General features: G+C 44.9%; 1 protein-coding gene across 1 annotated transcript in view; it reads left to right on the forward strand.

Annotated features, from left to right (window-relative positions):
• The window catches only part of LOC128687823 (hematopoietic prostaglandin D synthase-like), a 112,261-nt gene that overhangs the window by 40,462 nt on the left and 56,649 nt on the right, over positions 1-15,150 (forward strand). Inside the window, exon 3 of the mRNA XM_070083772.1 lies at positions 4,378-4,561. Within this exon, the coding sequence (XP_069939873.1) occupies positions 4,378-4,561 (184 nt within the window). The remainder of the gene's footprint in view (positions 1-4,377; positions 4,562-15,150) is intronic.

The following is a 15,150-nucleotide window of genomic DNA, read 5'->3' on the forward strand; positions in this document are numbered from 1 at the left end:
TTTGTTAGGCAGTTATAGATCCATCTACCCACTTTTCCTGTTATTTCTTTATCATGCATGTTGTGTGCTTTTACACCATGGTCACACTTGTCGAAGACTTTTGCAAAATCTTTGTATACTACATCTGCTTTTTGTTTGTCCTCCAGTTCATCGAACACCATGTCATAGTGGCCTAGTAGTTGTGAGAGACAGGAGCGACCCATGCTGCCCTGGACTCTACAATTATCGGGTGTCCCGGTGGTTGGGGATCTTGCTTTTTACAGCACTTTCAAAGATTTTTATGTGGGACGTTAGTGTTATCGGTCTGTAATTCTTTGTAATTGCTTTACTGCCACTTTTGTGAAGTCTGGCTATGTTTGTTGTTTTTAGTGTGTGTGGGATGACACCAGTGTGTATGCTCCTTCTCCATATAATATTTAAGGTATGTGAAAAGTGCTTCTTGCAGTTCTTGATGAACACGGAGTTCCACGAGTCTGGGCCTGGGGCAGAGTGAATGGGCATGTCATTTATTGCTTTCTCGAAGTCCTGTGGTGCCAGGGTTATAACAGAAATTCTTGAATTAACCAAATTTTGAGTTTGGCATGAAAAAAAATAATTTAAATTGTCATCCCTTAGTCTGATTAACGGCTCACTAACTGCTGAGTCATATTGGGACTTTTGTATCTCACTCATTTCATTGCTGTCATATGTGTATGTCTCGTTTAAGCAGGAGCCCAATACTGGTTGTGGTTCTGCCCTAGATTTAGCATGAGAAAATATTTTTTTTTTTTCAATTTCACTTATTGATTTAAGTTTTTCCTGTATTTCTTGGCTCCTGTATGATTCTTTAAGCTTAAGTTAAATATTTTCTATTTCTTTGGCCAGTGCTTTCTTCTGTATTTCAGGTATACTGATCTCTTTAAGTAGCTGTGATTTCTTTGCCTTCGCCTGTAGAAGGAGCATCTCTCTCTTTCTAGTTTACATCTTCTCTTCTTGTTTCTTAGGGGGATGTGCCTTCAGAGAAGTTTTTCTTCAGCACAATATGCTGCTACTTACTTTAGTATTTTTTGTGTAAAACTCTATTAAAAACTAAAAAAGGAACATCATAATCCTTACTAAAGAAAGCTTTTAAATTAAGTTAAAAATATCTCTCGTGAATCTGTGTTGTAATATATATTAATAAAACTGTGTTCATCAATGTGGAATTTGATTCTACCGGCGACAGTATTAATGATTTTAATAAGTTACCTAATATTTAGGCTAACTGGGCGGTAATCTGATGGTAGAGACATTTCTCACATCTCTGGAGTGATAACCATTTGCAACGAAAAGACTAGAAAACGGCTCACTAAATTCCATCTTGAATATTTTAACAAACCTAGAAAAAGAGTTCGTCAGAGCCCAGATGCATCTACTTCCTTGATAAGCAGGTCTCTAGTGACTAAAATATCACGTAATATATTATCTTCACAATCTTCTACAACAGTGGTTCTTAACCTTTTTCGTCCTATGACCCCCCAAAACTCTTCAGGGTATTACCGGGACCCCTATAATAAGTTTTGAAATGGTGAACCTTGTGAAAAGGTAACATAAAACAAAATGATAGGAAGACCATAGTTTATTGAAAATGTCACAGAACAAAAATCTTGAAAAATTCCACACAGCCTCTACAAATGCCAGAGCATTGCAAATTCCACCGAACTATTGAACATCCTACAAAACCACAGTGGGAGGGTTGAAACTGTTTTGCAGCCATAAGTCTATCATAGCGAGGAGCGGTGCTCGACAGGCAACACCTCATGTCAGTGGAAACATAAATACATATGCAGTTTAATGTGATCCTTTATTGACTGCATATGTGTTTATGTTTACATTGTGTCGGTATTTTATGCAATTTATTTTCACCTCATGTCAGCATCGATCACAAGCCTATTGCGTGCCTTCGTTCTCGGTGTTACCATTGCGATAGGTTGATGGGGACTGGATCAGCATGGTTAGTGCACGCATCGAAAGAATGGGACAGTCGTCCTGCACTTTTGCCCAAAATGTCGGGAGCTCTTGTTCAATAAAGTCGACTTACAGCTGAGATTCCTCACGAATTTGAAGAAATTCTACCCTAGCAGCAACATCAGTATCACTGATGGCACTGTCCTTGAATGAAAAGCGTCTATAGATCCACACATCAGTACAGCAGCCGTCCAGTCCTGGAAAGTAACTTTCGATGGTGTGATTCACTGCCAAAGATGAGCTGAGATCTCTTCTTGGAAAGTGCATTCACCATCTGGAATAGAATCCAGGAGAGTCGTCATCTGAGTGAAGAAAGTTGTGTCACCGTCCTCAACTCTTTACTGGTAAAGTTGAACCTTACACTTGAATGCAGCCACTTTGTCACGAGCTGTGTGCAGCATTGTAAGGTTTCCTTGGAGTGAAATATTCAGAGAAGAAATCTACCAAGTAGGCAACCTTTGTTACAAAACAGTCATCCTGCATCATTTTATGAAGAAGATTCTCCTTCGCCGTACGACCTCGTTCCAACGGCATTGTTATTTCCTCTCCAAGTTGTAGCGGGCGATTTAGAATCTTGCCACGTGAGAGCCAACGTACCTCAGTGTGAAATAGGAGAACAGAAGTCAGCACCCATTTCTTCACAAAGCACTTTAAAAATCCTTGAAGCCGTTGCTCTCACTCGGATATGGTTCACAATATTGACAATGCCTGCGAGCACTTCTTGAAGTCCAGGTGGGAAAGTCTTCATCGCTAAAGAATGCCGATGAATCATACCGTGAGTGAAGGAGACATGCGGAGCGACGTTCTTCACGAAGGCTTTGAAGCTGGATTTGCAACCGGTCATAGAAGGAGCCCCATCTGTACACACTCCGACAAGTGCTTCCCAGCGTAGCTTGTGTTCAAGGATTTTGAAAATATCTTCTCCACAAGTGGTTGTAGCCAATGGTTCAGAGAACAAGTACTCCTTCATAACTTCCCTGTCAAGGTAACGAACATAAACAAAAAGTTGGGAACATGAAGCAACATCCGTTCACTCGTCCAGTTGCAATGATTACACTGGACTACTCCTCACAGCAGCCACTACCTGCAGCAGAATATCCTCACTCATGTCCGAGATCCTACTTCTGACTGCATCATTCGAAAGGAAAATTGCCCTCAACTAGTTTGACAAGAACCCCCTTAGCTGCTTCCAGAATGCAAGGCTTAATCAGGTATTCGCCAGTGGTATGAGGCTTCTTGGTCTTCACGATTTTAAGAGCAATTCTGTATAAATCCTCCAACGCTGCTTCATTCTGAAGAGTGAAGTAAACAGTGGAATCGATACGACTGGATTTCAGAGAAGCTTCTTTTTGCTTGAAAAAGTCGAAGCTTTTGTCTACCAGATGGCTGTGGCAAGGCTCAAAATGGTCCTTCAGTTTGCTTGGCTTCATACTCTAGTGACTCAAAACTTTGGTGCAAACTACACATTGCGGCTTGACCACAGAGTTCTGAATGATGCTTGTGAAACCCATCTTAAGAAAAGCTTCATTGTACTTACGCTTCTTAGCAGACAGTGCAAAAAGGCAACCGCCTTGGGTCTCACGCAGCAAGAGCAACATACAGACATCCCCTACCATAGCTATGCACTGACTGACTGGTTGTGGTTGATGTGTTTACTGTAGCAGACCACTGCACGTGTGATCAGTGTTGCCACTCATCATACTGGTAAAAGCCCAACTGGGTAATTCAGATATATGAAAATAAATTATATTCTCCCGAACCCTTTGTGACCCCCCAACTCCCGAGAAACTCCAAACAACCCCCGATGGGGTCACGACCACCAGGTTAGGAACCGTTGCTTTAAAATTATTAATTACTGAAATATCATTCGTGTCTTCTTGTGTAAAGATTACTGGTAAGTAATTATTAATAACTTATCACATTTCCCTCTCGTTAACAGTAAGCTAGCATTAAGGTAACTATTTTCCTTTATTTTTTCTCTATACTTGAGTAGCAGTAGTAATACAATCAGTACAATCAGACGCCTGGTCACAGGCATCTGATTGTACTGAGTGATCCCCAGACGCCTAGTTACAGGCGTCTGATTGTACTGAGTGATCCCCAGACGCCTGGTCACAGGCGTCTGATTGTACTGAGTGATCCCCAGACGCCTGGTCACAGGCGTCTGATTGTACTGAGTGATCCCCAGACGCCTGGTCACAGGCGTCTGATTGTACTGAGTGATCCCCAGACGCCTGGTCACAGGCGTCTGGGGATCACTTCTTTCTATACTGGAAAGAATCCTTTTGGGCTTGTTTTGAATTTATTTACAACTTTAATTGACACTGCAATATGTGTGACCACTAGGTGTAATATAGTGTGTATGAACTAGAGGGAAGCTTGGTGCATCAGGTACACCTGGAGGAACACTGCCGGTGCTGCTAGTGGACGAGCAGGTGCTGCGACAGTCCATGGCCATCGCCAGGTATGTGGCCAGGGAGGCCGGCCTCGTGCCCCAGGACAACCTGGAGTCCGCCTTATGCGACGCCCTCGTCGAGACTGTCATGGAACTACAACAACAGATGATAAAGATCATGTTAGTTCTACCTTCATCCAGTCTTGTTTCTTTACTTACTACCACTCTCACCAGCACCAACACCTTGTGTTCACCACCAGCACTACCACTCTCACCAACACCTTGTGTTCACCACCAGCACTACTGTAGACAGCCTGTACTGTCTGCATAGACAGCCTATGCTGTCTGCCAGCTTAGTTCATATTTCGCGGCACTCAGGTGCTGCCCTCTCCAGGCCTGCCCAGGTCAGTGGGACGCTGGACTCACACTCGCACTCAGCAGCCTAGAAGCAATCAACAGTCTACTCCCTCTCTCCCTCGCTGGGCATGGCCCTCCCGGGCCATGGACACAACACACAAGCCTGTGTACCCACCACGACTTTGCAGAGCAAGAAGAACTCTCCACAACTCTATAACTGAACCCCGCTACCAGAAACACCAAATAAACTCATTAAACATTGGTGGGAAGTGGTGGTCACAGCAGTTGTGTTTGCCCGGAGAGAGAGAAAGGAAATAGAATGAAGTCATCTTCATTTTATCACCCTATACAAGAAGCATCCGCCTCTCAATGAGTTATCCTGATATCGTGTCTGCACGTTTCAGCATCCAGACACAGGTACAAGCAGGATCTAACCGAAATTGCCGAATTTCTTCGAGAATTGTAAGTGGCATCCCAGTGACCCAACGACACAGCGTCGCACTCTGTTTCTCAAGTCACGTGTCCAGCATCACTTGTATGTTCTGCTGTTGTTGTTCAGCTCAGCACAGCTATTTCAGCAAGCCAGAGGTGAGTTTTGTGGTGATTTCTGCGTCCAGCGTGCATGTCTCTGTGTATGTGGAGGAGGAAGTGGCTGTTCCTCTTCTTGCCCACGCTCGCCCTACTCACACCTCACCACACTACCATCCACCACTATGTGCTCACTCCCACTGCTGTATTTTCTGCTGTTTTCCATGTGAATTGATTGCCAGAGCTGTGTATCCGAGTGCCCGAGGCCACTCGAAGCCACGTGGATCACGAAGCCACATGGATCAGCAAGCCACATGGATCAGCAAGCTATGTGGATCAGCAAGCCATGTGGATCAGCAAGCCATGTGGATCAGCATGCCACGTAGATCACGACACCACGTGGATCCTGACGCCACGTGGGGTGTGGACGAAGCCACATGGATCTACGAGCCACATGAGTTACCAATGCTGCTGCCCGACTTAATGACGTCACGATGTCTGCCTGACGTCACCTTGAAATGCTTGCTGACGTCACAATGCTGCTGATGTCACCTTGCAACATCACGCCTAACATCACATGATGTCACATCGAGTGTTTCAGTAATTATGTCAGTATTGTTGAGAAGATTGAGAGATATATGTTGTGTGTTAATTAATTCCTCTCAGTCAGTGTTCTCATATAGTGTATGGCTTAGTGTCAGTTTTGTGCACAGAAAAGCATCATTTGCTAGTTTAAGCCATGTTGTACATGTACTGCAGGTGTGTGTAAAGTTTTCCATGTGTTCTGTGTGGCCTTGAGCCCAGCTGTGTCGACCACAGGTCTGCAGCCAGACCCCTGTGTAGCTCTTTGTTGCCTGTCACCCGGTGTGACCAGCATGTTTGACAGCTGATATTAGTCATCCATGAGCATATGAGCCCCTTTGCACAGAAAGCTCTTATGCTCGTCGCTCATAGATGTTCTGCAGAATCGTACCTGCTACGATTCCCATCGCGATTTGTTTCACTTCACCTCCAGACCTTCAGAGTGCAGTTATATGTAGAGAAACAAGTCTGGGGATGCTTAGACTAACCTCTGCTATAACTCCAACTGCTGAGAGAATGACACTCGTCAAGCCGCAGTTAGCCCTGTCGGCAGGCACTGTGTCAACTTCGTGTCACAAACTTCAGTGAGCTCCTGCACAAAGATGATGTCACTTTGACAGCTAGCTCACTCACTGCAGTATGTTGTATGATGTTACGACTCCCAGATGTTTCACCCAGTCGTCTCTGCCACGACTCGCTCCACGACTCACTCCACACTCGCCGGCAGTGACAGCCCAGCGACAGTACCAGTCAAAAAGTGTTCTCCTGAGTCGCTAACCAGAAGTCCTGCCCAGTTACCGAGTTTTGATGATGCCTCACCCGAGGGCACCAGCATGTTGTGCCCCAGGTTGAGTGAAACCTGCAGTGACTCCTACAATGACTGCTTCACTGTTCTAGAGGAGATCGTACCCTGTTATGTCACAGCTCAGCTGCAGCGATGTCTCCTGTGTTGCAGTATCTGTCCAGATGCAGGAAGGCGTGTAGTGATGCCCTTCGATGCTCACTGCCTATGACCACGATATTTAGCACACCCCACATGTTTTTTTCTTCCCTCCCTGTAGGAAGTTTTTTTTCCCATGTCCATATGTATATATATGTTTCTTATTTTGTGTTCTGTGCCCTGTTCCTACAAGAGAGGGACCGAGTTTTTTTTTACCACCAGTATTGTTGCATCGGGACGACGCGAGGTAGGTGGCCGAGCGTATGTAGACAGCCTGTACTGTCTGCATAGACAGCCTATGCTGTCTGCCAGCTTAGTACATATTTCGTGGCACTCAGGTACTGTCCTCTCCAGGCCTGCCCAGGTCAGTGGGATGCTGGTCCCACTCACTCTCAGCACTCACACAGCAGCCTAGAAGCAGACAACAAGTCTTACTCCCTCTCTCCCTCGTGCGATGGCCCTCCCCGGCCACGGGCACACAACACACAAGCCTGTGTACCCACCACGACTTTGCAAATAAAGTAAAGAAGCCTTCGAAGATGTATCATTCACTCACCCGCTGCAGCATCACCAAATAATCTGTTTCACATTACCACTCTCACCAGCACCAACACCTTGTGTTCACCACCAGCACTACCACTCTCACCAGCACCAACACCTTGTGTTCACCACCAGCACTACCACTCTCACCAGCACCAACACCTTGTGTTCACCACCAGCACTACCACTCTCACCAGCACCAACACCTTGTGTTCACCACAAGCACTACCACTCTCACCAGCACCAACACCTTGTGTTCACCACCAGCACTACCACTCTCACCAGCACCAACACCTTGTGTTCACCACCAGCACTACCACTCTCACCAGCACCAACACCTTGTGTTTACCACCAGCACTACCACTCTCACCAGCACCAACATCTTGTGTTCACCACCAGCACTTACACCTCAACCACCAGCCTCACCTCCTCTCTACCAAACCCTCTGTTCAGTAGTAGCACAATCACCACCACCTCCTCCGTTATTGTTAATGTTTTGTCAGTAAGATCAGATAACGCAGGTGTTACTCGTTTAATGGCCCGCTCAAGAGATTATTAAAAGAACCTTAAAAACAGTCAGGTCCTTAATTCAAGGTAGAAACTGCGTTGGTGACAGCATGACTCTTTACTGGCCCGCTGACTTGTGGCTGCAGAGGCAGGATAGGAATTTCAATTTACTATGTATTGCGACCTATGAAAAGGATGCAATGACTGAATTTGCATATATTTTCTTTCCATATAATTTTATATTGCTGACATTTTGATTAATAGCTAAAATAAAAATTTTGCGCTTTATATTATTACATGACTTATTATATCAGCTTATATATGTAAGTAGGATTAACAACTACACCTCTTATTTTGCTTGTTGTTGGAGAATCTTGATTGGCTGCCAACACTGACAAACTACCTGTTCGATTGTTATATTCTTCCCAGTCTCAAGCTGGTAGGAGTAACCTAATGTTGGTGCTGTTGGGCCTGCTTCACTCTCTCTCTGGCTGCTCCTGGTGGAGGAAACACACCTCATCTTCCTGCTCTGTCATCCCATGTCATTTAGACATATGATGAAAGACTGTTGTGGTAGATTATGTCTCCACTGGTGAGCCAGAACATGCATCTCATTACTCTCTGCTACTCAGTTCACAGAGCATTATTTAGACTTAGTATTATTTGACGTTTTCAGAGTTTGTGTCATGGAGACACTATATATCTTTGGTCCCGAGTTCAACTCTTGATCTACATTTGTTCTGGCATCTACACACTGTCGTAGTCAGGAAACTGGAATTGCTGAACTCAGTTTCAGTAATAAGGGAGTTTTATGTCTTTTGTGTAGGATCTGTTGAAAGTTCACAGTTAGGGTCATTTTTGGTCTCCTTGATTCCTTGCCTCATGCTGTGCTGTTCACTGCTGCTTCAAGCATTATTGCTGTTTGATGAATGGGTTATCAGTATATTGTTCAAGCAAGCCTCGATTTTTCAAAAATTAGATTATTTAGGGACTTGTTGTCAATCACATTTTAAATCTTAAGTCGATTCAATCACAGCAAATACTGAGCACTTACACAAATACACAAACTTACACAATATTACTCTTGTACTTATGAGTACATCTCATCGTATTTATCATTATAATCAAAATGAATTGCTAAACCTACAAGGGTCATACAGCGCAGCACATCTCATCATAGCAACGTACCAGACGGTACTTATTACGAGTAGAACAGTAACTTAAGTGTGTACTTAGCACCATATGAGTATATGTGAAGATTAAATATGATATATACTCCTACCCTCAGGAAAGGCTCCTTGATGCTGGTGAGGGGCTCTTGATCTAGGGTATTGGATCTGTGTTCATGTTCCTTAAACTGATCCTGAATACCTTCCACCCCCTCCCCACAGGATCTGTATAACCCCCATGGATTTAGTGCTCCCATGATTATAACATGATATATGATTATAAAAAGATATACTCCAAGTGTTGTGTAGGAACTTATTTACTTAATAATTCAAGATTCATTAACTGTGAATACCACCTAGACAACTTTGTTATTAAAGATCTAAACTTTATTTGATTGGTTTGTATTCATCCAGTTGCAGTCCAAAAAGCGCTACTGGGAAGCAACATGATTTTACAGGATAACTGGACCAGAATGCTCTCTGACAAACTGTCATGAAACCATTAACAGGCTAGATGCTAGAAGGGATATCTATACTTTATAGATGTCGCATTTTGTAACAGTGTGCATTAACACATTATTACTATAATAAATAAGAAGCGCTAAACTTACAAGGGTGTGCAGTAACAATCTTTTAACTATGTGGAGGGACTCGGGTCGAGGTGAGTGGGCATTAGACGGACATTATTGGTGCATCGGTAACCTCTACGTGGGAGTGATGCCTGGTAGTCGAGCTGTTGTGCAGTGTTTACCTGGAGTTTACCTGGAGAGAGTTCCGGGGGTCAACGCCCCCGCGGCCCGGTCTGTGACCAGGCCTCCTGGTGGATCAGAGCCTGATCAACCAGGCTGTTACTGCTGGCTGCACGCAAACCAACGTACGAGCCACAGCCCGGCTGGTCAGGAACCGACTTTAGGTGCTTGTCCAGTGCCAGCTTGAAGACTGCCAGGGGTCTGTTGGTAATCCCCCTTATGTATGCTGGGAGGCAGTTGAACAGTCTCGGGCCCCTGACACTTATTGTATGGTCTCTTAACGTGCTAGTGACACCCCTGCTTTTCATTGGGGGGATGTTGCATCGTCTGCCAAGTCTTTTGCTTTCGTAGTGAGTGATTTTTGTGTGCAAGTTCGATACTAGTCCCTCTAGGATTTTCCAGGTATATATAATCATGTATCTCTCCCGCCTGCATTCCAGGGAATACAGGTTTAGGAACCTCAAGCGCTCCCAGTAATTGAGGTGTTTTATCTCCGTTATGCGCACCGTGAAGGTTCTCTGAACATTTTCTCCCCTCAAGGAAGGTTCCTTGATGTTGGTGAGGGGCTCTTGATTTAGGAAATTGGATCTGTGCTCCAGTTCCCCGAGTTAAGCCTGAATGCCTTCCACATCCCCCCAGGCGCTGTATAATCCTCCGGGTTTTGCGCTTCCCCCTTGATTATAATAATAATAATAATGAACATTTTCTAGGTCAGCAATTTCACCTGCCTTGAAAGGTGCTGTTAGTGTGCAGCAATATTCCAGCCTAGATAGAACAAGTGACCTGAAGAGCGTCATTATGGGCTTGGCATCCCTAGTTTTGAAGGTTCTCATTATCCATCCTGTCATTTGTCTAGCAGATGTTATTGATACAATGTTATGGTCCTTGAAGGTGAGATCCTCCGACATGATCACTCCCAGGTCTTTTACGTTGGTGTTTCGCTCTATTTTGTGGCCAGAATTTGTTTTGTACTCAGATGAAGATTTAATTTCCTCGTGTTTACTATATCTGAGTAATTGAAATTTCTCATCGTTGAACTTCATATTGTTTTCAGCAGCCCACTGAAAGATTTGGTTGATGTCTGCCTGGAGCCTTGCAGTGTCTGCAATGGAAGACACTGTCATGCAGATTCGGGTGTCATCTGCAAAGGAAGACACGGTGCTGTGGCTGACATCCTTGTCTATGTCAGATATGAGGATGAGGAACAAGATGGGAGCGAGTACTGTGCCTTGAGAAACAGAGCTTTTCACCGTAGCTGCCTCGGACTTTACTCTGTTGACTACTACTCTCTGTGTTCTGTTAGTGAGGAAATTATAGATCCATCGACCGACTTTTCCTGTTATTCCTTCAGCACGCATTTTGTGCGCTATTAAGCCATGGTCACACTTGTTGAAGGCTTTTGCAAAGTCTGTATGTATTACATCTGCATTCTTTTTGTCTTCTAGTGCATCTAGGACCTTGTCGTAGTGATCCAATAGTTGAGACAGACAGGAGCGACCTGTTCTAAACCCATGTTGCCCTGGGTTGTGTAACTGATGGGTTTCTAGATGGGTGGTGGTCTTGCTTCTTAGGACCCTTTCAAAGATTTTTATGATATGGGATGTTAGTGCTATCGGTCTGTAGTTCTTTGCTGTTGCTTTACTGCCCCCGTTGTGGAGTGGGGCTATGTCTGTTGTTTTTAGTAACTGTGGGACGACCCCCGTGTCCATGCTCCCTCTCCATAGGATGGTAAAGGCTCGTGATAGGGGCCTCTTGCAGTTCTTGATGAACACGGAGTTCCATGAGTCTGGCCCTGGGGCAGAGTGCATGGGCATGTCATTTATCGCCTGTTCGAAGTCATTTGGCGTCAGGATAACATCAGATAGGCTTGTGTTAACCAAGTTCTGTGGCTTTCTCATAAAAAATTAATTTTGATCTTCGACTCTCAGTCTGGTTAGCGGCTTGCTAAAAACTGAGTCATATTGGGACTTGAGTAGCTCACTCATTTCCTTGCTGTCATCTGTGTAGGACCCATCTTGTTTAAGTAGGGGCCCAATACTGGACGTTGTTCTCGACTTTGATTTGGCATAGGAGAAGAAATACTTTGGGTTTCTTTCGATTTCATTTATGGCTTTTAGTTCTTCCCGCGATTCCTGACTCCTATAAGATTCTTTTAGCTTAAGTTCGATGCTTGCTATTTCTCTGACCAGTGTCTCCCTACGCATTTCAGATATATTGACCTCTTTTAGCCGCTCTGTTATTCTTTTCCGTCGCCTGTAAAGGGAGCGCCTGTCTCTTTGTATTTTACATCTACTCCTCCTTTTTCTTAGAGGAATAAGCCTTGTGCATACATCGAGTGCCACCAAGTTAATCTGTTCTAGGCATAAGTTGGGGTCTGTGTTGCTTAGTATATCTTCCCAGCTTATATCGGTTAGGACTTGGTTTACTTGGTCCCACTTTATGTTTTTGTTATTGAAGTTGAATTTGGTGAATACTCCAAACCATACCCCGGCCGGGATTGAACCCGCGGTCAGAGAGTCTCAAAACTCCAGCCCGTCGCTTTAGCCACGGCTAAAGCGATGGGCTGGAGTTTTGAGACTCTCTGACCACGGGTTCAATCCCGGCCGGGGTATGGTTTGTTTGCAATCGTGTCATTACGATTTCGTGAGTCTTGGTGAATGCTCCCTTGTGACTAATTTCATTATGTTGGTATGGGGCTCCGCGCATACATGCCTGAACCTCAATTATGTTGTGATCTGAGTATATTGTTTTTGATATGGTGACATTTCTTATCAGATCATCATTGTTAGTGAAGATGACGTCTAGTGTATTCTCCAGTCTAGTAGGCTCTATTATTTGCTGGTTTAAATTGAATTTTGTGCAGAGATTTAAAAGCTCGTGTGAGTGTGAGTTTTCATCGGAGCTGCCCCCTGGTGTTATTACTGCAACAATATTATTTGCTATATTCCTCCATTTTAGGTGCCTTAAGTTGAAATCCCCCAGGAGCAAGATGTTGGGTGCAGGAGCTGGAAGATTTTCCAGACAGTGGTCAATTTTTAACAGCTGTTCCTGGAATTGCTGGGATGTTGCATCTGGAGGCTTGTAGACTACCACAATGACTAGGTTTTGGTTCTCGATCTTTACTGCTAAAACTTCCGCTACATCATTTGAGGCATTAAGCAGTTCTGTGCAAACAAGTGACTCCGCAATGTACAGGCCAACCCTTCCCCCCCCCTTTTGCCTGTTCACTCTGTCACATCTGTATAGGTTGTAACCTGGGATCCATATTTCGTTGTCCAAGTGATCCTTTATGTGGGTCTCAGTGAAAGCCGCGAACATTGCCTTTGCCTCTGCAAGCAGTCCACGGATGAAAGGTATTTTGTTTGTTGCTGGCTTTAGACCCTCTGCCAGTATTCTGCCACTTCTTTTTTTGATTGAGCAGGCGTCAGCTGGGTTCTGATGTCTGGTCAGGTCCTTGTTGGCAAGTGGTACCCGGAGCTGTGAAGCTGTTCCATATCATAACTCTGATCTTGATATATGGCTGAGAGTTTCTTGTCTATGTCTTGCATTGTTTTGGACCATTTGTTTAGTTTATAGTAAGTTTACTGATAGAAAGTCAGCATCTGCAAATTCCTGGTGGCTAGTTTGGTAGCTTCATCTGTATCTTCTTTCACTTGGACACCAAGGTAACTTGGTATCCAGTTGAGCGAGGCTTTATTTTCCTGTACATTTGGTGACCTTAAGACGCTCAAGGTAAATGTAATGAGTCTTACGTTGTGTTGGAGTGACTGGAGAGCAGTTATGTGAACAACGTACTGTTCTAATGTTCAAAAGTTCTTAAAGCTTAATGACTACACTAGGATCGCTAAAGCTGCACGTGCTGTAAATCAAGAGTTAAATGTTTCCGGGATTGTCATTATTTCATCTTGCTACTGAATTCTTGTTTTTTAGATCCATACTTTATCTGTGTGACACAGCAGTGTCTGTGTGCTGGTGTGCTGCATCGATATTTTCTCACTGGCGATAAAAATAACAGCTGCTGCCTCTGATCGCCATAGTGCAGCTGGAGTGTGCTCCTCTTCAGGTCAATTCCTTTTTCCATCAATTGTCGTGTAAGTAGCAATTTCTCGCAGCAGCGTCACCATAGTTTTCACATTAGCGTTGTCAGTGGAGCCATGTCCAGACCTTTTGTTTTGTCATGGAATCTCTTTGTACACGATGATGCAATACCTGACACTCAATAAAGGCGCTCATACTATATGCAGCTCTGGAGTTTACCTGGAGAGAGTTCCGGTGGTCAACACCCACGCGACCCGGTCTGTGACCAGGCCTCATGGTGGATCAGAGCCTGATCAACCAGGCTGTTACTGCTGGCTGCACGCAATCCATCGTACGAGCCACAGCCCGGCTGGTCAGGTACCGACTTTAGGTGCTTGTCCAGTGTCTGCTTGAAGACAGCCAGGAGTCTATTGGTAATTCCCTTATGTATGCTGGGAGGAGTTGAGCAGACTCGGGCTCCTGACACTTATTGTATGGTCTCTTAACGTGCTAGTGACACCCCTGCTTTTTATTGGGGGGATGTTGCATCGTCTGCCGAGTCTTTTGCTTTCGTTGTGAGTGATTTTCGTGTGCAAGTTCGGTGCTAGTTCCTCTAGGATTTTCCAGGTGTATATAATCATGTATCTCTCCCTCCTGCATTCCAGGGAGTACAGGTTCAGGAACTTCAAGCCCTCCCAGTAATTGAGGTGTTTTATCTCCGATATGCGCGCCGTGAAGGTTCTCTGTACATTATCTAGGTCAGCAATTTCACCTGCCTTGAAAGGTGCTGTTAGTGCTCCATAGTGCTCCATAGCTGGGAGATGGAGCTGAGCCTCCAGTCTGTGGCAGGTTGGCCACAACTCCCAGCTATGGAAGTTGAACCTGCAGTCACACAGTGGCCTGATTCAGAACGTATTTGTTCCTTATTCGTGAGGAAGGTACGGATCAATGGCGGCGCACCTTAGTTAATAATTGAGCGACGTACGTGGAGGTAAGTACCACTACCACCCTCATTACTACCACCACCACCCCCTGTGTTCACCACCGCAAGCATTCCCCTTTGTCCATCACTGTTACTACCCCTTCTGTTGTTCACCACCACCCCAACCCAAACCACGACCACGACCACCACCTCCACCTCCACCACCACCACCACCACCACCACCACCACTACCACTACCACCACCACCATCACCACTACTACCACAACCATCACCACTATTACCACCACTGCTACCACCACCACTACCACCACCACCATCACCACTACTACCGCCACCATCACCACTACTACCACCACTGCTACCATCACCACTACCACCAACACCACTACCACCACCACTACTACCACCACTACTACCACCATTGCCAGCATCACCA

Source organism: Cherax quadricarinatus, chromosome 10 (genome assembly GCF_038502225.1).
Source record: "Cherax quadricarinatus isolate ZL_2023a chromosome 10, ASM3850222v1, whole genome shotgun sequence".
Lineage (NCBI taxonomy): Eukaryota > Metazoa > Arthropoda > Malacostraca > Decapoda > Parastacidae > Cherax > Cherax quadricarinatus.